Consider the following 24404-nt stretch of genomic DNA (forward strand, 5'->3'; position numbering starts at 1 on the left):
CATTTCTGAAGCCCTAAGGAATCTGTCTTGTATGATGTTCCCAACTAGGCAAGGTCCCATCCCTCCATGCCTAGGCCTCCCTTCCTTTTTACAAGTTCCCCAAAGGCCCCTAAAGGAGGCAGGTCAAGACAGGTGCGAAATGTTCTCTTGAAAGAATGGCAGCAGCCCAGTCCAGCTGCTACTCTCCCTCCCCTGCCTTCTGGGTGCTATAAGCAGCCAATACTCACCTGCACCAGTGACCTTTGCATTCTATGCTTTGTCATTGATCACAAAAGATTCCATGAATTAAGAGCTCCTCAGGTCATCATGGACAAGTAAGAGTCACTATTCCCCCACATTTCAGATGGGCAAGTTGAGGCCCAGGGTAAGAAGGGCTTCCCAGAACACTGGTGGCTAAATAGTCTGGAGTCCAGAATTCCTAACCCAATTCTAGACACTCCAAGAAAGATTCCATGGCCTGGAAAACAGACCCCTCTTCTCTTCTCAAGGGCTGGGGCATTTGCACTGGTCCCAAAGGATGCTTAAGACAACGAAGAGGTAGGCAGAAAGGCTGGGAGGTAACAGGGAATCACTGGGCTTTGCCTTCTGAGAGGAGACTCTGACCAGCTTCCCCTGGCCCCACTTAGGAAACAAGATGGCTGAGGTCTTCCTGGGAGAGAGGAAAGGCCCTGCTCTGAGAGTACAGCTGGGGCCTGAGTCTTACAGGTGATAAGACAACTTGAGCAACTCATTCGTGCCCCCTGAGCCTCTGTAAATGCGGGTACATTTATATTCAGTTCCTATCTACCCACATTAGAGGATCAAAGGTGCAGGTGAAAGTGACTCCCAAGTGTGAAAGTACCACGTAAGACTTGACAATGGGACATTGCGGGGGCGGGGGGGGAACCCCGGAAACAACCCCCTCCCCCAAATACAGGGTTGCTGGCTTTGGGGCTCAACCACCAGCAGGTTCACTTCATTAACTCCAGTTTATATGCGCGGTCCCCCTGTGTATTTGGAGCCGAGATTTAGATCCGGGAGGCACTTTGATGACGGTGGGCCCATCTGTGGTTCCTGTAAGCTTTTCACTAGCTTTGTCCCCCGGGGTGAGTCTCTCAACTTCTCTGACTTGCCTCAAAGGGCGGAGATGAGCTCTTTAGCTCCTGGCTCAAGTAAGCAAAAATTTACAACACTACACTTACTGCGGGCGACTAGGTCTAGCGCCTGCCACTGACGATCCCATTCCATCCGCGCGGCAACCCGAAGAGGCAGGCGCTATAATACAGTGTGGCCGGTACCCCAAGAGGAAAGAGCCTCGGGGAGGATCGCGCAGCCTGTCTGGGGGTGGAGTCGGGATCTGTACCAAGCAGTGAGTCCAGAGCCCGCACGGTCAGCGACGCGGCTCTGCCTCTTTCTCCGAGCCGCCGCGGGAGGGAGGCGGGGCGTCCCCTCGGACGCGCGACAGGAACCCGGGCAGAGCGAAGAACCCACGCGACCCTGCCGGCCGCCAAACCCGCGCCTCCGCGCAGCCGCCCAAGGCGGGCGTCCCGGGATACCCGCCCCACACAGAGGTAGGGCGCCGACGTTCCGCTGCGCCGCGCGCAGCCGGAAGTAGCCGGGCCCTAAGCCGGGGGAGACCTGGCGGAGCGGAAGTCACTCCGTGAGGCAGTGGCGACGGCGGCGGTGAGAGGATGAACAACAAGTTCGACGCGTGAGTGGCGCGTGGCCGCCCCACGGGGCCCCTTCCCCCAACCGTTCCCCGCGCCCGCCCCCCAGCGGGGCTGGCGGCGGCAAAACTCCCCGGCGCCGTCCTCCCTCCCGGGCTTGGGCTGCGGGCCTCCCTGGCCCAGGCGGCCGGCGGGGAAGAAGAGGGGGCTGGGAAGGCGTGATGCGGGGGTCCCAGAGACGCGGGGGTCGTACGGACCGACGGCGAAGCGCGGGGGCCCGGGGAGGAGGTGGCTGTGACGCCCGGAAGCAGCGTTTTGGACACCCCGCCCCGGTGGGTGCGGGTGGCCGGCAGCGTGGAGGGGCGGAGACCGCGGCGGTTTGGGTGTTTCCGCAGCCTGGCTGCCCTGCCTCTGAAGCCGGCTTTCCACGCACGCTCTCCAGCCTGGGCAGGTCACCTCGCCTCTCTGAGTCAGTGTTCTCATCTGCAGAGTGGGGACGGTAACAGCCCGGGTCCAAGAGTTGGGAAGGTGCAGTGAGACGATGTGGCTGTTGCGCCTAGAGGCTGCTCAGTTAGGGAATGCCCCTGGTCTTCCTCAGCCTTCTTCCTACTTCCGTTCTCCTCCTTTTTCCTTCCGACACACTCACGGGGAGCTGCTCGTTTTCTTGCCTAGCGAGTACACTTGACGTTGCCCCCGTCTCTACTTCGTGTCTACCCTATTTGTTCCTAGTTCAGCATCAATGGGAAATGCAGAAAAGAAATGAGAGTATTTCCCTCTAGCGATTGTATCTTGAGGTAGTTTATGTTCTTATCTCTCTTCTAATAATCTGGTAAATCTGATCTCCAAAGACCCGGATTTCCAGGCCCAGACCCACCAGTTTCCCAGTTATTTGACAGCAGAAGAGTTACCCAGCCATTGTTATCTAAGGCACATTAGTGGTTAGTGCCCTGGCCTGTGATAAAGATCAAATCACATTCAACAGTGCCTAAAGGTACTTTGTGAACTGCTCATAGTGAGGAAGAAATGTAAAGTGGCATCACTGTTTAGGCTGTGACCGTCTGCTGATGGCAAGTTGGGATTTTTCCAGGACAAGGAGTGCTGGTTTGCAAATTCAGGAGTCCTGGGTTTCAGCCCTCTAGGCAGCTCCTCAGGAATGTTTCCTGGTCTCTGAGAAGTCTCTGGGGGCTTGGAAAAAGTCTGCTGCCTAGCTGAGCCCATCTCAGTAGGAACAGCCACACTCCCCCTTCCCCTTTTGTACCCCTCATCTTGAATCTCTGGGGCACCAAGTTCCAGATCTAAGTCCTCCCTCAGTGAAGCTTTCTGCAAACCCTGTTCCTCCGCTGGATCAAACAAATCAGAATTTCATCTTAGGAGAGCACTTTATGGGTCATCTAGTCCAGTCCTGCCCAAATCATTTAGCAATCTGCAGTAAACTAATTTAAGAATAGTAGCAATGGCTTCCATAGGCATCTTGCTAGGTACTTCTCTCGTATTATTTCTACTCCTAACAACCCTGCAAAGGGGGTCGTGTTACCTCCTTCTACAGATAGGAAAATGAGGCCCCCTGAGGTTGGGTAACTTGTCCACAAAAACAGGAAGGCCCATGTGGCAGAATTCAAACCCAGATGTGTTGTTTAACCTAGGTTCAAGTACCTCTTGACAAAAATTAACCTGGATCATTTTTAATGTTTCATTATTAGCTATTCCTTATACCGAGTCAGAATATTTTAACATCTCTTAGCTATGCAGGAGAAAACCAAAGCATTTCATTTATTTGAAATTAGCAATTAGAGACCACACTCCTGCCCCAGGCTTTGAAGTTTATTTCTTTGCGTAATCTCTACACCCAACATGGGACTTGAAACCACAGCCCCAAGCCCGGAGCTCCTCTGACTGAGCCAGCCCTGATCCCCCAAAATCTGCAGTTTTTAGACCATTGTTACATTTTGGCTTCTATACTCTAAACCACATGGTTCCTAAGGACTGGTGCCAGTTTGCCAGCATCATAAAAGTCCATTGCCTGGACCTGGGTACTGTAGTCTAGTCTGATGAGCTCAGGTTAAAGAAGAGCTCTAACTTACTCTACTCAGTGGGCTCGACTTTGACCTAGGACTATAATTATACCCTACCTCCCACATCTGTCAAGTCAGTTAATGCCCCTGTCATTGATCTGTTGACATGATGTAAAACCTAAGATGCTTTCACTGTTCTGCAGTCCCAGACTGATTAATTTTCAGCTCTAGATGCCATACTCGATTTTGTCACTATTCTCTCTTTGCTAGCTTTTGGCCCTTTCTTAAAGTATTGTCCAAGCCACCTGTTTGGCACTCATCCTATTTATTCTGCCTTGTATTGCTTTTATTTTATTTTATTTTAAATTGATTTTTATTTGACAGAGTCATAGAGAGCACAAGTAGGCAGAGCAGAAGGCAGAGGGAGAAGCAGCCTCTCTGCTGAGCAGGGAGCCTGATGTGGGGCTCGATCACGGGACTTCAGGATCATGACCTGAGCTGAAGGCAGTCACTTAACCAACTGAGCCACCCATGCGCCCCAATTTTATTTTATTTTTTAAGTTTTAACTTAGTTGAGAGAGAGTGAGTGCACACAGGCAGCGGGGGTGGGCAGAGGGGAGAGGAGGAAGCAGACTCCCCTCTGAGCAGTGATCCTGGTGTGGGGCTCCATCCCAGGATCCTGAGATCATGACCTGAGCCGAAGGCAGACACTTCAGTAACTGTGCCCCTATTGCTTTGATTTTAGAAATGTTTTCATTAAACATGTTTGTTGTCTGTCTCTGACTGATGCTGGACATGTAAAGATGAATTAGACCCAAGTTCCTATCCACAAGCATCTAGTTAGAGAGTATAAGGACAAACCTGGGCAGAAGGTTTGATGAGCTGACTTAGCCACTCAGTCTGGATAGCCTTAGAGATGCTAATTGCGCTCCTGAGTCTGTGGAGCACTGATTTTTAGTCCTGATGGTATCTTGGCTCAAATCCAGCTTTAGGCTGGGAAGAGTAGCCTCTGGAACATAGGGTGCAAGTGATTTGCCTTAAGTATGGGCTTTGAGGGCAGCGTAGTTGGCTAGCTCCACTCTCAAATAACACAAGATGAAGGTCCGTAGGATTTCTTTTTACCATCTCTGAAGGGAATCAGGAAGTGTGGTTCAGGGATCTCAGTGGCACTGTTTCTTCTCAGATATAATTATTTTTGCTATTCTTTTTCTCTTTCCTTGTTGTGATTGGCAGCAGAGAAAGGAACTTAGCTCCAAGGAACTTACTAGCCCCAACTTTTCTTGGGGCTAGTAAACTGCCCCTCTTCAAAATTTAAAGAGGAGGGACCCCAGAGGATATAGTGAAGGCTAAGAGGTAAGAAGAGAGGGAGTCGGCTTGAGTCCTGAGGTGTGCCCCAAAGATAAGAATTAGGAGCTGTCTTGGGCCTATTCGGTATAAAAAACCATGAGAAATTTTTGATTGGTGGGAGCCCAAAAACGTAGCCATGACATTACATCTGAGACAAGTACAAGCATTTGTATGGTGAGATTCAGAAGAGGGGAGCCTGATCCAGCCTAGGGAGAGTAGGAAATGTTTCTAAGAGAAAGTGGCCCTCATCCCAAGTCCTGATGGACAAGTTAAGTAGGGGAAGAGACCACACGGTGAGTATAACAGAGGGGTGAGATCGGGAAACTGTAAGTAGGCTGATAACACAAGAGTGCAAGGAGTTTTTTGGGACCAAGAAGGAGGTGATATTGGGCACATAGAGAGCAGGACCTTTGTACCAAGCTGATTCCCAAGTATGTATACATTATCTCCACAATCAGATCCTTGGGGACAGGCAGTCTAACCTCTGATACAGTAAGTGGCTTGGTAAATGTGGGACTTGGTGCTATACAGGTTCCTTTAGTAAAGTAAACCAAACCATCTCGAGTTTAATAAAGGGGAAGAAGAATAATAAGCACAGATAATGTTCTCCCAGAAGTCTGGGGAAGTCAAACTAAACAAGATGGCAGCATCACAAACAAAGCCACTTTTCTCACCACTTTCTCTGCTCCATTTCCTTTCTCCCTACTGGTTTTCTTTGCTCTTGTTCATTGTCTACCCTCATTGCTTTTCTCATGTGGGAGCCATGTAGTTGTCCCAGCTTCTAAATCTGTGTGATCTTTCATTTCCTGGATGAAAAGCCAAGCAAGGAATCTACTCATAATTATGAGCAAGACCATGGGGGCATCAGTTATTGGCCAGGCTGGAATGCCCTTTATTCAAGTGCCCTTCATACTCATTCCTTGAACAGAGTGGGGTAGGGTCATTTATGGCATCATGCACCTGAGTATACCCTACAAGTAGGGCTGTGAAATGAGCAGAAAAGGCACCTCATCACATGGCTAGTTTGTGCATTCTGATATTTATTGAGTGCTTTTTATGTGCTATGCACTGGAAATTTATGGGCAAAAGAAAATGCAAAATACTTTGCATCATGTTTCTGTAGGTATATAAGGTTATCACTTGAGCATTTCTAGGTCCTTTCTTGAGAATTACCTAATTCCGTTTGACTAGATGGTCATTAGGGCCAAAGTTGGTTTTGGAGAAGAGCCATGGTAAGCTAATGGTCCAGCTCTAAATTACATGACATTCCTATCTTTGTGAATTCACCTTCCGTTTATCTTTTTGTCTGAATCCAGTGAGCTTTAGATGTACCTGAAAGCCTTAGGGTAGGTAGTTCACTGCTTCTAGAAGGATAGCATCTACTCTACATTTGACCTGTCTTACCAGGCAAGAAGACATTCATTCCCTCTTTCAGTCATTTCTTTTTCTTTTCGTTTAACATTGATTCATGTTTAACGTTTAACATCGTGTAATATGTTAAGGCAACATCTTCTTGTCTTTGGTGCTGGAGATCAAAGATTAAAAAGACTTCTAAGAGATCCCTCCATTTAATGGGAAAAATAGACATAGGAGGAGTGGCACCTGAGGCTGAGGGGTAGTGTTTGCAGAGGCGTAGCTGTGGGACTATAGATTGCTTTGGGAGATGGGAAGGGAAAGAAATATCAGTAGGCAAAAATCAGATTCTAGAGGATCTTAAATTTCATTGTACTTTATCCTGCAGGGTGTGCATCAAAAGGCAAGGGATGGTTTTAAGCATGGAAGTTAAATGTTTGATGGTTTTAAGCATGGAATTTAAATGACCAGATTTTTGTTTATTTTTTTTAAAGATTTATTTATTTATCTTAGAGAGTGAATGCACATGTGCACATACACAAGCACCAAGGGGAGGGTCAGAGGGAGAGAGAGTCTTAAACAGACTTTGCACTAAGCATGGAGCCAGATGGGCTCAACACAGGGTTCAACCTCACAACCCTGAAATCAAGACCCTAAGATCACGACCTGAGCTAAAACCAAGAGTCAGATGCTTAACTGACTGTGCCACAGAGGTGCCCCTCAGATTTGCATTTAGAAAGATGCTGGTGGCTATGTGGAGGATGGATAGAGGGTGGAAATGATTTGTGTTAGGGAAACCATTTAGGGATTTATTTTGATAACTGAGATGACAGAGAAGTGGGCCTGAACTAAAGCAGTTGCAGTGGGGAAGGATAGGAGAGATGGTTAGAAGTGTCAAGAAAGATAGGTAAGTTTTTAACTTTATTTGAAAGGCCAAAGCAGTTATACAATCCAGAAACTATTATCAATTCATTATTTTTGGCCAAAAAAATAAAATCAATTAAACTGTTTTTCTCTTGCTTCTTTGCCTGTCAGAAAACTGGAAGATGGGGGCATCTAGGTAGCTTGGATGGTTGGGCATCTGCCTTTGGCTCAGGTCATGATCTCCAGGTCCTGGGATCTCTCTCTCTCCGTCTCTGTCTCTGTATCTCTGTCAAATGAATAAATAAGATTAAAAAAAAAAAAAGAAAGAAAGAAAGAAAGAAAACTGGAAGACAGTGTGTTTTGAAATTCCTCCTAACTGCCTTTCTATACTCCCTTGCTCTTCCCTCATCTCTTGTACATCTCATTGTCTCTATTTTGACTGACTTAGGGATTGTTATATGATAGTTCATTTGACCTTGTGGCTTTGCTAGGTAAGCAAGAATCAGCTCATTCATGGCCTAACATTGTCTTGCCTTCCCATTCAGATTGAAAGACGATGACAGTGGGGACCATGATCAGAATGAAGAAAACAGCACACAGAAAGATGGTGAGAAGGAAAAAATGGAACGAGACAAGAATCAGGGCAGCAGTAAGAGGAAGGTGAGTTTTGTGCTGTATAGATAGAATTGCCTTTGGACTTGAAACTTGGTTATCTTGTGGAACCTGTTAGGTTAAGGATATCAGATTAACTTGATGGCACCCTATTTTGGAATATCTGCTGCTTTTTTTTTTTTTTTTTTTTTTAAGGGTTTATTTATTTGAGAGAGAGAGAGAGAGAGAATGTGTGTACACATGTGCTCAAGCAGGGGGAGGAGCAGAGGGAGAGGGGCAGACAGTATCCATGCTGAACATGGAGCCAGATTTGGGACTCGATTCCAGGACCCTGGCTGGGATCATTTCCTGAGCCGAAATCAAGAGTCAGATGCTTAACTAACTGAAGCACACTGGCATATCTGCTTTTGTTCTCAGAAAAAGATTGTTGAATCACTGGCATTCATGGTGGGAATTAGAACTTTTCCCTTGCCACAGGATCTTGAGATGTTGCCTTGCTTTCCAGCATTCTCCCAGCATGACGAGATATTAACCTTGGAGTTTAGCAGAGCTATTTGTTGCTTCATAAGCTGCTGCCGAGTATTTAATCCTACATATCCCTTGGAATTTTAGACTCTTTAGTCAGTAATAATCTAAACTGAAAGTGACTGGAAAAAGAGAAAGTCTAGAGAATGAGGGACTGATAGATTTCTTTTTCTTTCTCTCTTTCTTTCTTCCTTTTAGGGTTTATTTATTTGTTAGGGACAAAGGTGTGCACAATCAGGGGGAAGGGCAGGTAGAGGGAGGATCAGGCTCGCCGCTGAGCAAAGAGCCTGAGTCCTGATCCGAGGACCCTGGCATCATAACCTGAGCCGGAGGCGGATGCTTAACTGACTGAGCCACCTGGGTGTTCCAGATCATCTTCTTTTTTGACATATCAAAACAGTTGTTTCTCTCACAAGGTCGAGGACTATCCAGATACAAGCATTGTAGGTGCTAAGAGAACACAAAGGCGAATGAGACTATGGGTTAGGGGCTTCCATTTAATAGTAACAGTAGTAGTGATAGCTGACACTGAGCACTTACTGTGTGCTGGGCACTGTGCTAAGCACTTTAGATCTATTAATTTATTTGATCCGCTAAGCAACCCTATGATATGGTTATGATTATTTTCTTCACTTTGTAGATAAGCAGCAGGGGCACAAACAGGTTAAGCAGCCTGCCCAGGTTACTAGCCAGTAGGTGATAAAGTGTCATAGAGGAGGCAATATTTGGCCTGGGAGTACTTGGCTGAGATAAGATATAAACATAAATACCTAAGTTAGAAAACACAAAGTTAAAAATGCCGTAAGAATACAGATAAAACATTACAGGAGCTTAGAGTCAGTTAACCACTAAGGAAACTTACCGGTAAGTGGAATCTTGGGCATAATGCAGGTAATTGAGGATGTGTCCTTTTTGTGGAGGTGATAAGGGGTGACGCCGTAAAATGTTTTCTCTGTCTCAGATCATGTGAAAAATGCCCCAGATTAACACACCTTCTTTACTTGATAGGCTGTTGTGCCTGGACCAGCAGAGCATCCCCTGCAGTACAACTATACTTTCTGGTACTCCAGAAGGACCCCTGGCCGTCCCACCAGCTCACAGAGCTATGAACAGAATATCAAACAGATTGGCACCTTTGCCTCCGTGAGTACTTACTGCTTTAATGTAATGAGCCTTTGTAGAACATTCGTCCCTATATTTACATCATAGTGTTTTTTTTACTATCCTGGTAACTTAGGATTCTGGTTTCCTTATTTGACGGAGTCCCCAAGGTCAGGTTTGTTCATTCTTGATTTCTCATCAGACATCCATAGGTAACATGCATAGGAATCAAGAAGTATATGAGTTGTCAAATTGATTGTAAAGGGACAATACAAAAAAAACAGGTTTGTTTAAGTAGATATGTACTGATTCCCTATTGCATGCAAAGTTTCATGGAGGATAAAACATTTTATAATACACTATATCTATTTTTATGAAGCTTGACAGTAAAGTCCAGAGTAAAATTCAAAAGTTTTCCTTACATTAAGAACCTCCTGTTAATGGGGCATCTGGCTGATAGAGCGTGGAACTCTTAATCTTGGGGCAGAGAGCTTACTTAAAAAAAAAAACAATGAACCTCCCATTAGGGTTTTGGGTACGTTAGGAACTGTGTATAAAGTAGCATCTTTTTCCTGTGTTCAGAAAGAAAATTAAATCCTAATCATTGTTGTTGTAAGTACTGTCAGAGTCAGAAATAGCCCCAGCTCTGTCTGTCTCCCTCACTGGTGGCTAGGTTTCCATATTTGCAATTAACACCAGTCTTGTTCAGCAAAAATTTTTATGCACTTCCTACATGCTATACATTTGATTTCTGGGCAGAATCAAATGCAGGATTTGTTGTTTTCTTGAAATTGTGGAGGTTTTTTCCTATTTAAAATGCAGACACTAGAAATGAAAACTCTGACAGTAAACATTACAATAAATTGGTAAAGAAGAATGACACAATAATAGGCACTTGATGTAGTTTCCTTTGATCATATAATAACCCTATGAGATCAGTGATATTATCCATGTTTTACAAACAAGAAAAGTGAGACTTCATGCTGCTTTCTTAGACTATTTCTCCATTTATTATTAATCAGATATATGCGTGTGTGTATGTCATATGTATCTGGTAATCAGATTAGCTGATTACTCTGCTGAGTTGATAATCATTTCAGCCCAAAGCAAGGATTTGTTTTAGTGAGCCTGTGCTTCCTTCCTTATTTATTTAATTATTTGTTTGTTTTTAAAAGTAGGCTCCATGCCCAGCGTGGGACTCAAACTCATGACCCTGACATTAAGGGTTACATGCTCCTCCGACTGAGCCAGCCAGGTGCCCGCCTGTACTCCCTTATTACTGGTAGATACAGGCTTTATTGTAATACTAAAAATAGCTTGTGTATTGGGTGCATATTTGGTTCAAGAAATGTTTGTTGAATGAATTCACCAAGAGTTCTAAAATGAATTAAGCTCTTGCCCTTAGAGAAGCAAGTCATTCTTATAGTGATAAGTGCTATAGGGAAGGCTGAAGTGCTCTTGAAGTTCAGAGGAAAGAAGAAATTAATTCCAGCTTGGGGAAAGCCCCTTTGGAGGAGATGGGCTTAAAATTAAAGAGTCCTGGCGGGCTCATTCATTAGAACATGTGACTCTTGGGGCACATGAGTGGCTCAGTGGGTTAAAGCCTCTTCCTTCAGCTCGGGTTGTGATCCCAGGGTCCTGGGATCAAGCCCCGAATCGGGCTCTCTGCTCAGCAGGGAGCCTACCTTTCCCCTCTCTCTCTTTAAAATTTTTTTTAAAGATTTTATTTATTTGACAGAGCACACAAGTAGGCAGAGCGGCAGGCAGAGGGAAAGGGAGAAGCAGGTTCTCTGCTGAGCCAGGGAGCCTGATCTGTGGCTCGATCCTGGGACCCTGGGACACTGGGACCCTGGAATCATGACCTGAGCTGAAGGCAGAAGTTTAACCTACTGAGCCGCCCAGGTGCCCTTTCTTTTCTTTTTTTAAGATTTTATTTATTTTATTAGGGAGTGTGTGCACAAGTTGAAGGGGGGAGAGGCAGACTCACTACTTAGCAGGGAGCCCAATATGGGGCTTCATATATAGGGCTAGGACCCTGGAATCACCACCGGAGCCAAAGGCAGTTGCTTAACTGAGCCATCCAGGTGCCTCTTCTTTTCTTCTCTTTGGCATGAATGTTGAGTTGACTAGAGCAACATTGTTAACATCATCTGGGGTATCATTCTAGAATCAGTGGATGTGTGACCACTGTTGGCTGTCTTATAATTCAAGGCATCAGGAAATGTCTCACAATATTAGGCTTCTCACAGAGAAATAATCACATTGTGGAACATTTTATCAAATCCAAAGCAGTATTTCTCAGTGCTCCTTAATCCTAATATTTGACCATATTTAAAAGTTCTCGAAGTCAGGATGACTACAAAAGCAGTGTCTTAAAATGGAAAGAGCATTGGTCTTTGGGATCACATGGCTCATCTGCTATGGTGCTGGACTCAGGGCAGGGCAAATTCTGAAACCCATTTTTTCAACTATGAAATGAGGAACGTAGTTGAGATTATTTCTTTTTTTCAAAGATTTTATTTTAGAAAGTGTGTGTGTGAGTAGTGGGAGGGACAGACGGAGAGGGAGAGGAGAGCAGACTTCCTGCTGAGCGCAGAGCCTGATGTAGGGCTGGATCCTAGCACCCAAGACCATGACCTGAGGCAAAAGCAAGAGTCAGACACTCAAGCAACTGAGCCACCCAGGTGCCCTGAGATTATTTCTTTCTTTCTTTTTTTTTTTTTTTTTTTTTAATTTTATTTATTTATTTGAGAGAGAGAGACACACACACACAGTGAGAGAGGGAACACAAGCAGGGGAGGGAGAAGCAGGCTTCCCGCCAAGCAGGAAGCCTGATGCAGGGCTCAATCCCAGGACACTAATATCAGGACCCGAGCCAAAGGCAGATGCTTAGCAACTGAGCCACCCAGGCGCCCCCCGAGATTATTTCTGAAGTCTTTTGTGTGTGTGTGTGCAGCCTACATTCTGAATCTGAACATTTATTTTGCGGTTTCAGTGAGGAGTTTCAAATACCAAAATTGCCTAAAGAGAAGGAAGAGGAAATCTTTTGAACCCTAATAACATTTCTCAAGTTTTGTATTTCATCTCTCTTGTGATTTGGATGTACGATGGTGACTGAGATTCTGTAGTCTGACTATAGAATTGAAGAGACCAGACAGCTAATAAAGCAGTGCTCAATTGGGGAATTGGGGGTGCTGGTATACTTTCTCCCTAACCACCCCCACCCCCCAATTTCTAATTCACAGTGAGCTATAAGTTCTAGTGGGTGTATTTTGATTGTTCCTACTGTGTCAGAGTGGAAAAAGATGTTTGCTCGTTTAATATGTATGGCCACTTACTCTCCCTAGTTGCTATATACAGTTAAACATAGCGGTTGTCGAGATGAGACACTGCTTCGAAATCCTATGAATGACATTTGTTCCTGACTTCTTTGTAACATGAGACAGTTCCCATGTTTCTGTTCTCTAGAGGAACAGCCGCTTCATAAAGTGTAAGGTCTCCTTCTCCTTAGTTACTGTCCACACTTAGAAGTATGACCTGAATCTCATCTCCTCAGTGCCCTGTTTTCAGCTATGCATTGTGATGTCTTGCTGGGTGTTTGTTCAGAGCCTCCTCATTGCTGTGTTGGCCTATACCAACTGTCTTCACACTGTTCCACATTTTTTCTTTCTTCCTAAAGTGTGCCTCTTCACTGGCCAGTACTTTGTGGGGCCAGTACCTGTTAAGGAAGTAAGGTCTCCTTATCATGGCATTACCGAGAGAAACGGGAATAGCTTGATGAGTAGAAATAAGCATGCATCTCATAGAGAAATACATCTGATAAGGCATGCATCTAATAGGAAATATGTCCAGTTTTCTAACAGGATTATGAAGGAGGGGCAAGGAGAAACATAAATTTTCTAGTTCAGAAGAGGAACTTAAACCCCAAATATGAGAGGCCGAGTTCTGTTTGGTTTTGGTCGTCCTGCCCTTACCAAGGGCACCATGGGTTAGAGTAGAGTATGTGGTTGATACCATCACTGATGGCTCAATAACCAAACAGAACTAAATGTATTCGTTGTCGTTTGTGCTGTATCTGCCAGTAAGTAGTCTGTGATTGAGAAGCGATCAGACTTCATGGGGATGTGACTACAGCATGATGACTGTAGTTAATAATACTGTATTTTTTACAAAGTGATTTGGTTCTAAAAAATTACATGTATGTGGCACTTAATATACCTCAAGACTAAAAGGATTCCACTGTGTTGGGATGCCTGGCTGGCTCAGTCGGTAGAGTGACACTCTTTATTTATTTATTTAAAATTTTTTTAAAGGTTTTATTCACTTACTTGACAGAGTACAAGCAGGGGAGGCAGCAGAGGGAGAGAGGGAGAGAGAGAAGCAGGCCCCGGGCTGAGCAGGGAGCCGGATACAGGGCTGGATCCCAGGACCTTGGGATCATGACCTGAGTGGAAGGCAGACACTTAACTGACTGAGCCACCTAGGCGCTCTGACTATGAGACTCTCAATCTCAGGGTCATGAGTTCAAGCCCCGTGTTGGGCATAGAGCCTACTTAAGAAAAAAATAAACTGGAAAGATTTCACTGTGTAAAACAGGGTCCTCTTATAGCATGCAATGATTATTCTGGGGCTTTCATAAATAGGGGTCCTGGCTGAGGCTGGCATTTTCCACCTAAAGAGTTTATCCTTGTATCAACAGTATTATATTTCTGTACTTCCCATACAGCATGCCTTCCTTCCCACATGCTTCCCCAAATGAAAATGTGTCCTCCAGGGACGCCTGGGTGGCTCAGTTGGTTAAGCAGCTGCCTTTGGCTCAGGTCATGATCCCAGCGTCCTGGGATCGAGTCCCACATCGGGCTCCTTGCTCCGCAGGGAGCCTGCTTCTCCCTCTGACTCTGCCTGCCACTCTGTCTGCCTGTGCTCGCTCTCGCTCGCTCTCTCTCTGACAAATAAATAAATAAAATCTTTAAAAAAAAAAAAAAAAAAGAAAAGAAAATGTGTCCTCCAAAACGTCAAGTCTGTAGCAGAGTGTCTTCCATGTTTATGTTCTTCTCTTAAATCTCATACTCATTCAAAGAAAAAGGAAGGATAATCTTTTGTGCTCTGGGGCCTTCTCTCTACAGGTGGAGCAGTTCTGGAGGTTTTATAGCCACATGGTACGTCCCGGGGACCTGACAGGCCACAGTGACTTCCATCTCTTCAAAGAAGGAATTAAACCCATGTGGGAGGTAAGCCTGGAGGACCTCAGACTGCTGTTCTGAGTGTTTGCGGGTTTTTTTTTTAGCCCTGCTAAGGTTAAAGTATTTAAAGTTTTCTCTCAAAGCTACAATACTATTTGGTACATCCTTGGAGCCAGGACCTCTGGGAAAGGGCACTGATGTCATCGCTTATCTGTATGTTTACAAAGATTTTTTTATCACTAAAGTGGTATAACAACATTAAAGGACTTTTTTTTTTAATTACCCTTATTCCCATTAAACTGGATGTGTGTGTGTGTGTGTGTGTGTGTGAGAGAGAGAGAGAGAGAGAGAGATACTACTGCAGTGTATATGTGATTGAAGTGGGTAAAAAGTGAGCTGGAGTAGCTAGCAGTAGCTGGAGGCCCAGAGCTGGGCTCTAGGATCTCTTTGCTGTAACCCATCTTCTGTTCTGATGCCAGGGCATTTTTTTTAGAAAACAAATGTGAGCACATACATACACACCCAACTATAGGCCCTACGCAACTCTGCATTGCTCCCATTATCTTGCACTTACTAACCCTCCAGGCCTCATCTCCCAGCATGCCCAGGCCTTCCCTTCAGAGCAGCTAGCCATCTTCTTTGCATATCTCCCTGACACACAGCCTCAGTTTGTACACAGACGTGTTTTTCTTGATGCCTGCAGACCCTTCGCCTTTTTTACCTAACTGTACATCCCTCAAGACCCAGGTTAAATGTTTCCACTTCTTGAGTGTTTCTGTCTTGTTTTTCTTTAACTTAGCGTATCTCTGTTACAGCAACACATGTCAGACTGTACTGCCGAGATTAATTTTCTTGGCTTTCTCCTCCACTAGACTAGATCTGGTAGAGACTGTGGCTTCACGTCTGTATGCTTGAGACTTAGTGACACTTGGTAAACTTATAGTGAATGAAACAAGGAATGTTGTATGTTTGAAATCTGATATCACTTTATTTTGATTCCAAAGTAGTTTCAGAAAAAGAGGTTTATTTTTAAAAGGATCGGTTTAGCCATTCATTGTTGTGGCTGATACCAAGGAGTCCCACCTTGTTTTTCTTTTTTTCCCATTTTTTATCTCCCTGGTCCTACCACCGTTTTTTCCTATAAAGTTGAATAACTGAAAAGTGACAAGACTTCTTAAGTGTTGAATGGATCCTTGGCTTTTTTCCTGCTGCATACAAAAGTAAAAGACCGGCAAAACCACATTTTAACTTTAGTGCTTTCTATCTTATACAGGATGATGCAAATAAAAATGGTGGCAAGTGGATTATTCGGCTGCGGAAGGGCTTGGCGTCCCGTTGCTGGGAGAATCTTATCCTGGCCATGTTGGGGGAACAGTTCATGGTTGGGGAGGAGATCTGTGGGGCTGTGGTCTCTGTCCGGTTTCAGGTAAGCTACACCATGGGCAGGTTTGGTTTCTTGTGTTGCCTTTGCTCTCTTCACTGCCTCTGGTTTGCTTTGACGACTCCTTCTGTTCCTCCTGTAGGAGGACATTATTTCAATATGGAATAAGACTGCCAGTGACCAAGCAACCACAGCCCGAATCCGGGATACGCTTCGGCGAGTGCTTAATCTACCTCCCAACACCATTATGGAGTACAAAACCCACACCGACAGCATCAAGTACGTTTTGGGGGTGCTTGGGGGGTATGTCCCTAAGCTTAGGAGAAGTAGGTCCTTAGTTGGGCCCAGAGGAATACGGTCAAACAGGAGCCATACTTACGGAGAAGGGACAGACCAGTCTTCCCCTCTAGTGCTTTTGGCCACTCGTAGCAGTTCTTTGCTGGTGAGGCACCCTGCCCACCTACACTATGTGGCGCTTTGTATCAGAGAGAGCCGTTCTGCACAGTCCCAGTTACGCTGCCTGGGCTTGCTTTATTTACACGGGCTGTCGTGTCTTTCATTCACTAACCACTATCTTAAAATGAAAGACAAAGTGCTCTTCGTTTTCTTGCTGTTTTTTAAGATAATTTTACTGAACGGTCAAGTCCTCCTCCCTGTCCGCCCCTCACCCCACTTTTGCATGTCTTTTTAACCTGTTAGCCTCAGTCTGTTTTCTTTGTCCTGGGAAGTTGACTTCTTATTATTGGGAATGAAGACTCCCACTTTCCTGGTCTATAGAGCTGAACTTGTAGTGGAAGGAGAATAGTGTGGTTGTGAGAGCAGAATCCGAGGGGGAAGCATGAATACCAAAGGGGGGGAAGTAAGCTTTGTGATCTACCTAGGACTTGGGGTACCTAGAGTTGAATGTCCACAAATGAGAATCACTGGTTGGAGTTGCTCCTTCAGTGATCGAAGCCATAAGTAAATTCAGGTTACTATGAAGAAGTTGTGGGGAGTGGCTCTCAGGTTTTCTCAAAACTGGAGGGAGAGCTAGCCAACTAGGAGTCGGGACTTTTAGGTTTTACTCTCTCCTTTGACTCCAGTATCAATATGTGCCTTTGGCAAGTCTCTGCCACTCTGCTTCAGTCTCCTCATCTGTAAAATGGGGGATAATAATACTTTACCTAACAGGGTTGTTGTGAGGCTGATTTAATCTTTGTAATTGAAGGTCCTCAGGTGGAGAATGCTCTTATAGGACGAAGTATTATTACTGCTATCATCGTCATCATTAGTAATAATATCATCATCATGTTATTCTTATTAGAGACTAGTAATGAGCCCAGCGATGCTGTTCAGCAGGGAAACTTTGGGAATCTTTTTCCCATGCATTCACGGAGAATGTTGTGGGTGGAGTTGGCTTAAACCAGCTAAGTGCCAGTTTGTTACTGGAAACACTGCCGCAGGAGTTGGTCCGTAATCATATGGCTGGCTGTGACTCACCCGGAGCCACCAGCAGTTTATTAGCCAGCCATGGCCCCGGTTGCTTGCTGTAGCAATTCTGAGTTAGCCTTGTTTTTCTCTAGGCAGATTTTCCCATTCTTTGTTCTGGGAGAGAATAGTTTCTGCCCTCCAGCCAGACACAGTCCAAGCTGGAGGGGTCCACACCACTTTTTCTAGGACTCTTACGTTCAAGGTTCCCAGATGGCCTCCATCCCCCATTCCCCTCAAAAGCAAACTTTCACCTGCATAGGAAAGGGAAAGAAGGTATTTTTCAACTCTGCCCTCTCCACTATTCTCCCTCTCTAATACCCTGAGGCGGTTCTTCCTGACTTTTGTAGAAATGGGTGAACAAGTCCTTACAGAGTCTAGGAGAGCCCGTGGGCTTTGCCTTAGTCTGCTTCTCGCTGCTTTATCAAGAGATCTGCCTAGCACTCCAGCCCTGCAGCTACAGGGACCAGAAACCCTCCTTGAGTCCCAGATGCTACTTTCCCTCGCGTCTCCCTCTCTTTCCTCTCCCAATGTGCCCACCTTTTGCACTTCCACTAGAATGCCAGGCAGGCTGGGCCCCCAAAGGCTCCTTTTTCAAAACCTCTGGAAGCCGCGGTTGAATGTGCCATGACCCTCTCCCTCTCTGGATGGCACCATCATTGAAGCTGGCATCACCGGAGTCTCTTGTTCTGTTGGCGTGCTACCTGGAAGATCCTTCTGTCCTGGACAAGAGGAATTGGAAGAGCATTTTATGTTTTAAGAACAGGCTGACACGCAGCAGCTACAACAACAGCTGAGATCATTTAATAAATGGTGCTAAACTAGCTTGTCTCATGCTCTCGCTCTTTATGGTGCATCAAAGAAGTGGCCTTTCGGACTGACTGTCACCATATTAAGGAATGGCACAGACTTCTCCGTGGAGGGCCATCTGGGGAATGCAGCCTCATTTCCATAAGCCCATTGTAGTGTCACATGGTATTTTGTTCCAGTTCTGCTGAGTTCTGACATAATGAGGTGACATCTCGCTCTCAAAATGAGACCCCATTTTCTGGTACTTGAATTTTAGTTCCCATCTGGTCACGGTGATGACTAGACCAGAGTGATTTCTGATTAGAATTCAGCTTGAAAGTCTGTTAAGGTTGGAAAGGGGGATCCTTGGCCTTTGCTTCGCTGACTTTGTTTGCCTTTACTTCAAAGAACTCTCTTGCTTGGAGGTGAAGCCCTGCTTTTTTGTCTGTGTGTGGCTGTGTGTATGTAGTTTCCTCGCTTTGTGTTAACAGGGTTTTCTCACTGTGCCAGAGCTGCCCAAGCCACAAGCTCTCTGCCAGCCTTCTCCCTTCTGTTTTCCATTTAGAGCCAAATCCTCTTCCTCTTTGAGCTAGTCCTGCTTGCGAGGTTTCAGGGTACTAGACCTTCCCTTTCTCCCGGTCCCCAGGGTTGTTGTGCATCAGGATCTGGGGTGGGGAAATGTCTTCATCCTGTAAGGTTTGCTCCTGAGGGTTTCGGACTGTACTGCACACCAGCCCCTCAGATGCTTTGTGGCTTGGCTTGTACGCACCTGCAGCACAGCCTTCAGGCCGCTGACCTGCATGTAGGATTTCAGCAGGTCTCATTACTCTAAGTTTTCTTAGGAGCTCCTACCCAAACCAGAAGTAAACCATTTTTGTAGAACTCTAGGTCAGGTCGCCTGATGGTGTCTTGAAGGTGACTGTGGGTGTGATGTGGAGTTTTCCAAAGTGGCTCTTCCATTTTGGCAGCAACACCCTGCACTTCTCCCGTCCTGATTGACCACCAGGCTGCACATGGCCCGGGATCTCACAGAACACACAACAGGACTAGTACTGAACATTCTGGAGGTGTTTGTGTGATTGTTTCTCTGTTTATCACCTATCCAAAATTGGTTGAAATACCTGGAAGACGGGAGATTTGTTGGCATATGGAAATGCCTGTTCTTTATGTTTTCAGCATTTGTCAGAGTTACCTTGTATGGCCTTTTCCCTCTTGCCTTCCAATATTATGTTACATGTATTGACCTTGATTGCCGCTATATAACTAGTCCAGGAGATGAGCTTGATGTCACCATCCAGAGTAAGAGTTGATTGGAAAGCACCAAACCCACACGGAGGCCCCTGTGATCATTGCCAAATGTCAACAGAAATCAGAGCTGTTCTGCTTTGTTCTAGTCCTTGTGGCTCTCCCACTGGAGATTGATTAAGCCCAGGAGCAGCACCAAGAACTTGAGAACTCGGGGAAGTGAAGGAAGAAGGAGCAGTTCTCCCCCAAGTTCTTTGGAGAGTAGGGCTGCTGGAAATAGTGAGGGGCATTTTTCTAGGAATGGCTACAATTTCTCAGTCACATTTCTCCACCTTGCTGTATCAGTCCAGTTTTCAATGTCCTTTTTCAACTGTTCGGTTTTTCCAGTCTTTCCCTAATCATGCTGCTTGTGGCCTTTTCCTGCTATACTCCTAGGTGGGCTGAGGCCAGCACTGCTGCCTGGTGAGCTGCTTCACTGTAGAGGGGATGCCTGCCTGCTGCCTCCTACTGTTCATTGCCAATAGTTCCGCCCCCTGAAGGGTGAGCAGGTCCCATTGAGAAATGGGAAACCTGTTCAATTGAGTGTTAGCTCAGGTGCATGGCTCCTCTTAATGAGACCAGTCGTAGTTGAGAGTTCATAGGTCTGGGTCCTTGCAAACATCGGGTAACTGTATCCCCTTTTGAGGAGAAATTTCATAATGCACCCAGACCTGCAAACACCAGGGCATCACCAGGATAAAACCTGGCACAGAGCTACATAAAGCACCAGTATCTTTTGTGAGGAAATTCCTCTTTGGAACAGTCCCATTGAGTTCCTTTGTGCATCTGGCCTGGAATGGAAAAGGGGAAGGCAGGGCCAGCTTCACTCAGTAGGCCACGGCACTGGGGAGTCTGACCAGACCCCTCTGCACAGGAAGTTGAGGGTAGGTGACTTCCCTTTATTACTTTATTCTAGAAGAGAGATGGGTCAAACATGGAGACTTTGCTGTACCACATCTAGATTTCATTGTATTTGAACATTGAACTTTGTAGGCAAGAATCAGCCATCCCTTCTCCTATCTTGTCTAAATCAGAGTCCTAGCTTGCTGGCACTGAATCACACTGGCAGAATTGCTGGCCTGGCTTTGCGTTTATGAAATGTTCCCCCATACCGATGTTTAAAGCAAAGAAAGCCCAAACTAGCAGGGGGCTGAGCTCGTCCATGAGGATCAGGTGCCAGCCAAGTGCAAGGCTGTGACCCAGACTTTCGGCAGGGTGGGAGAGCAAATATGATTATACAGGAAGTGAGATCTCTGCTGTCAGAGTTTATTTCCTGGTAAGTGAGCTGAGACAAGAGTGGTCTCTAAAGGACTCTTTGTCACTCTGTCATTTGAATCTGTTCAGAATTCCCTATAGGCTCTGTTAATCTAAGGGCAAAATAAATAAATTTATTTATAAGAAACTCCATTCATACGACACTTCTAACATTTAACTTATTCTTTCTTTACCTTTAAAAGAAGCAAGTTTTAATATTACCTAAAATGCCTGAGATGCCAGATGGAGAATAGCTAGAAAATTCACACCTAGCTCTAGGTGGTTAACTTGCCTCTTAGCCAAGCATTGGCCTACAAGAGTAGGAGTAATTGTTCCAATGACTGTGACCAACTGTTTGATTTCCACTGAATCCTTGTGAGGAAATCTCTGTACCCAGATTCTTCATGTTGAGGTTTAGCATCTGAAGAAGATCCTTCTGAAGAAAATGGGAGGGCAGTTTCATACTGGAATGGATTAGAGGGGAACTCTGAAATCTGTATTTCAGCAGGTTCTTGACACAGAGAACTGCTCTGTTTGGACTAGTGTAGGCCTTCTGGAAACAAAAGGATAAATGAGATGAAACTTCAGCACAACCATGTAGTTTCTTGTTGACACCAAAATTGCTCAAAATAGAATTGAAATCTCACTGTTAGAAAGAAAGAGAGGGGTTTCCTAGGCTGCTGCCCAAGCGTCGGACTTGCTTTGCCCTTACCTTCTTTTGGAATGGAGAATGAAACAGCCTTCTGATGTCACTCATGGACTCAGGAAGTTCACCGCATCACCGCCTCTCCAGAAAGGGCTGTGGAACAGATGTCTTGCTGTGGAGATTGAGTTTTTGAATTGACAAAGACTGGCACGCTTGCTTGGCGGTCTTAGATTTTTCTTCAATTCACTTAGCGTGTATGAGTAGCTTTGATAATACTCTGGAGAAGCCATCAGCCACAGGGTAGATCATTAACTTATAATTGCTGCTGTTCAAAAGAGAGAAAAACTAATGAAACTTGTACAGATATTACCCGGAAGAAGGACTTTGTCATACCAGGTCTCTGTATTTAATCCCTCCCTATTAAAAAAAAAAAAAAAAAAAGCTACCCATAGAAGGCCTAGTAATGAAGTATATTCATTCTTTGATCGTAATACTAAACTTGCAGTGAGTGACATAATATATTGTCACCCTAGGTATTTTCATCCATTTAAACTGAGAATGGAATAATTGCCACTAAGGGATTTTCTATTTAGAAATAGGAAATTACCCATTATATATATATTTGCATATATACAAATTTATTTATTTATTTATTTATTTGCTCATTTATTTATTTCCCAGGGAACTTACCAGGTACTTTATCCCTAATAGGGCAAAAAGGTAGGACATCAGCTCCTCCGAGGAAACTCCAGGTGGTTTAGGGCTTCAGGATGCATGGGAGATTTCGTTTTCTCCTATTTTTTTGGCCAGGGTCACCAAGGGCTTGTTCTTTATAGAGCAGCACCCAGAAAGACTATGTATCCCTCGGTCACATTTCTTATCCCTACTTAACCCCAATTACTAAATTGATTTAATGGGCATGAAAGTTAGGAGGAGCATTGATCCCTAGAATGTTGAACTGTGACCTACACAGTTTAAAGTTTAAGTAATAGTTACATGGGTATTTCCAGAAACAGATGGAACCTGATACAAATGTGGGGTGTGAGTTGAGAGGGGTCAGAAGGTTGGAAATGTGAAAGCAGAGAAAGTGCTGTAGTTGCCTCATTACATCACCAGACGTCATGATGCTGTTGGGTACCTGCCCTGACCCCCAGGGTGAGACCTTGTGAAGAAAAAGTTTCTGCCACCTGTCCTTATGCCCTCAAGGCAGAAAGCGCCGCTGCCCTTTGCCCCGGTGATAAGCGGTGTCTCCAGTGATGGTTGAACTTAGCTCTGACCTCAGTGGCCCCCCGGTAGACTTGCAGCAACAGGTAGAAGGACTGTGGCAAAGGCTTTAGGGATAGTGAGGGCCAGACTTCACCAGTGGAGCAAGCTGGGAGTAGTGCCAACTGTCCCTGAGAGGAGCTGGCCACCACTGCTGATGTGAGTGGAAAGTCTAGGTGGGAAGCCTTACCACTGGGCGTCTGGTACTGGTGGGTTCCACACGACCTGAAGGTATCTACAGGGGGATGTGGGGTTATCGTATCTGTGCTCTTTGTTAAAAAGCCCTTGACCTGAATGTGCTATTGTGTTTTTTGTCTCTGGTTTGCCAGGGCCTGGGAGGAGTTTCATGGCCTGGTGAACAGCAGCGGCCGCTGATCGGACGCTCCCCTCTGTCTCTCACACTCAGGGTAGGGCCTTGTCTATCTTCTCTGTAACCTTGTGACATACCTCTCGGCCATAGGCCCCCTCTCTCCCAGGGCTTGCCCTCTCCCCATTTACTGCCAGTCTGGCTTCTGCCAACATGGAGGCTGCTCTGACCTCTCATCTTTGACTGACTGTCACAGTCTAACAGAATAGTACTGAGTACAAGACCATGGAATCGTCCTCACTGGGTCACCTGTCTCCTGGTGAACCTCTGCTAAGATTGTTTAACTTACTATACCCTTTTTCTCATTTGGAAAAGTGAGGTTCCACTGTCTGAGATGTCTCCGATCTCTTCCAGTACCGTTTCATGATTATAAATGTGCCACAGACCCTTTGTCTTTTGCCCAGACATGGTCATTTTTAAGCCATCTGGCAGTGTCCTGTGACTAGCAGGGCAGTTCCATAGGCTCCAGTGTGGGTTAGGGGAGAGGAACACCCAGAAAGACTATGTACCCCTATGTTTATTTTTAGACTATGTTTACTGGTGGTGTTTGTCAGTTGTGAGCAGTGATAGATTCCAAGGGTTTCACAAGGAGAGTTAGCTGAGGTAGATGCCGGGTGTGCTGTCGCTGGCCCATCACGTGCTTACTGGCGGGGAGAGGCTCTGGGACATTGAAGGCGTGGTCAACTGACACGTTCACTTTAAGAACATTTGTATTTCAATTCAGAGAGTGCCAAGTCCATGTCTGTCTCTTTAGCAGAGGGAACTGGGTCAGTTTATTCTGAATGAGAGGACAGTATTTGCATGTGCCCGCCCTGAGAGCATATTCCTGGACATTAACTGCCCCACCATCCCTGTGAGAGAGAGGATTGCTAAAATTGGACCAGAACATGCCAGCTGTAGTAGCTGCTTCAGAACTCCCCCTTCCCAGGAAGGACATGAGGCAGTTTCAAGAGAAGGAGACCTGCATGTCTCTGATGAGCAGGAAGAGAGGACAACACTAGGGACAGAAGCAGGTGGCCTGGGGTCGGAGGACTTTGTGAGCTGGGATCATCTGCAGTTTAGCCGTCCTGGAATGCCTACACGCGTGGGTGATACCCCTCAGGTCTTTTTTAGTAGTTTAATTCCATTATTATAAATTCAATTTTTAGATATTAGATTTTTTTAAAGTAACATTTTATTTTAAAAACTTCTCTATAAAATATAGTCAACAGAATTTTGAAGTGGCTACTAGTTTATACACACCGGGAGGGGTGATAAACATGCCTGGGCTGTAATGTTGGCTACACTGATTTGCAGGATGAAAAGTCAGA

At 45.4% G+C, this 24404-nt stretch overlaps 1 protein-coding gene across 5 annotated transcripts in view; it reads left to right on the top strand.

Annotated features, from left to right (window-relative positions):
• The first annotated feature begins 1581 nt into the window (after positions 1-1581).
• Positions 1582-24404, top strand: part of EIF4E2 (eukaryotic translation initiation factor 4E family member 2) — a 29912-nt gene continuing 7089 nt past the window's right edge. Inside the window, exons 1-7 of one of the 5 annotated variants that reach the window (XM_032355184.1) lie at positions 1582-1690; positions 7768-7882; positions 9368-9502; positions 14587-14691; positions 15917-16069; positions 16167-16303; positions 23057-23134. In XM_032355184.1, coding sequence (XP_032211075.1) covers positions 1671-1690; positions 7768-7882; positions 9368-9502; positions 14587-14691; positions 15917-16069; positions 16167-16303; positions 23057-23102 — 711 coding nt within the window. In that variant the 5' untranslated portion in view covers positions 1582-1670 and the 3' untranslated portion in view covers positions 23103-23134. The other 4 variants (XM_032355183.1, XM_032355182.1, XM_032355186.1 and 1 more) reach the window with 4 other exon arrangements.

This window comes from Mustela erminea, chromosome 8 (assembly GCF_009829155.1).
Source record: "Mustela erminea isolate mMusErm1 chromosome 8, mMusErm1.Pri, whole genome shotgun sequence".
NCBI lineage: Eukaryota > Metazoa > Chordata > Mammalia > Carnivora > Mustelidae > Mustela > Mustela erminea.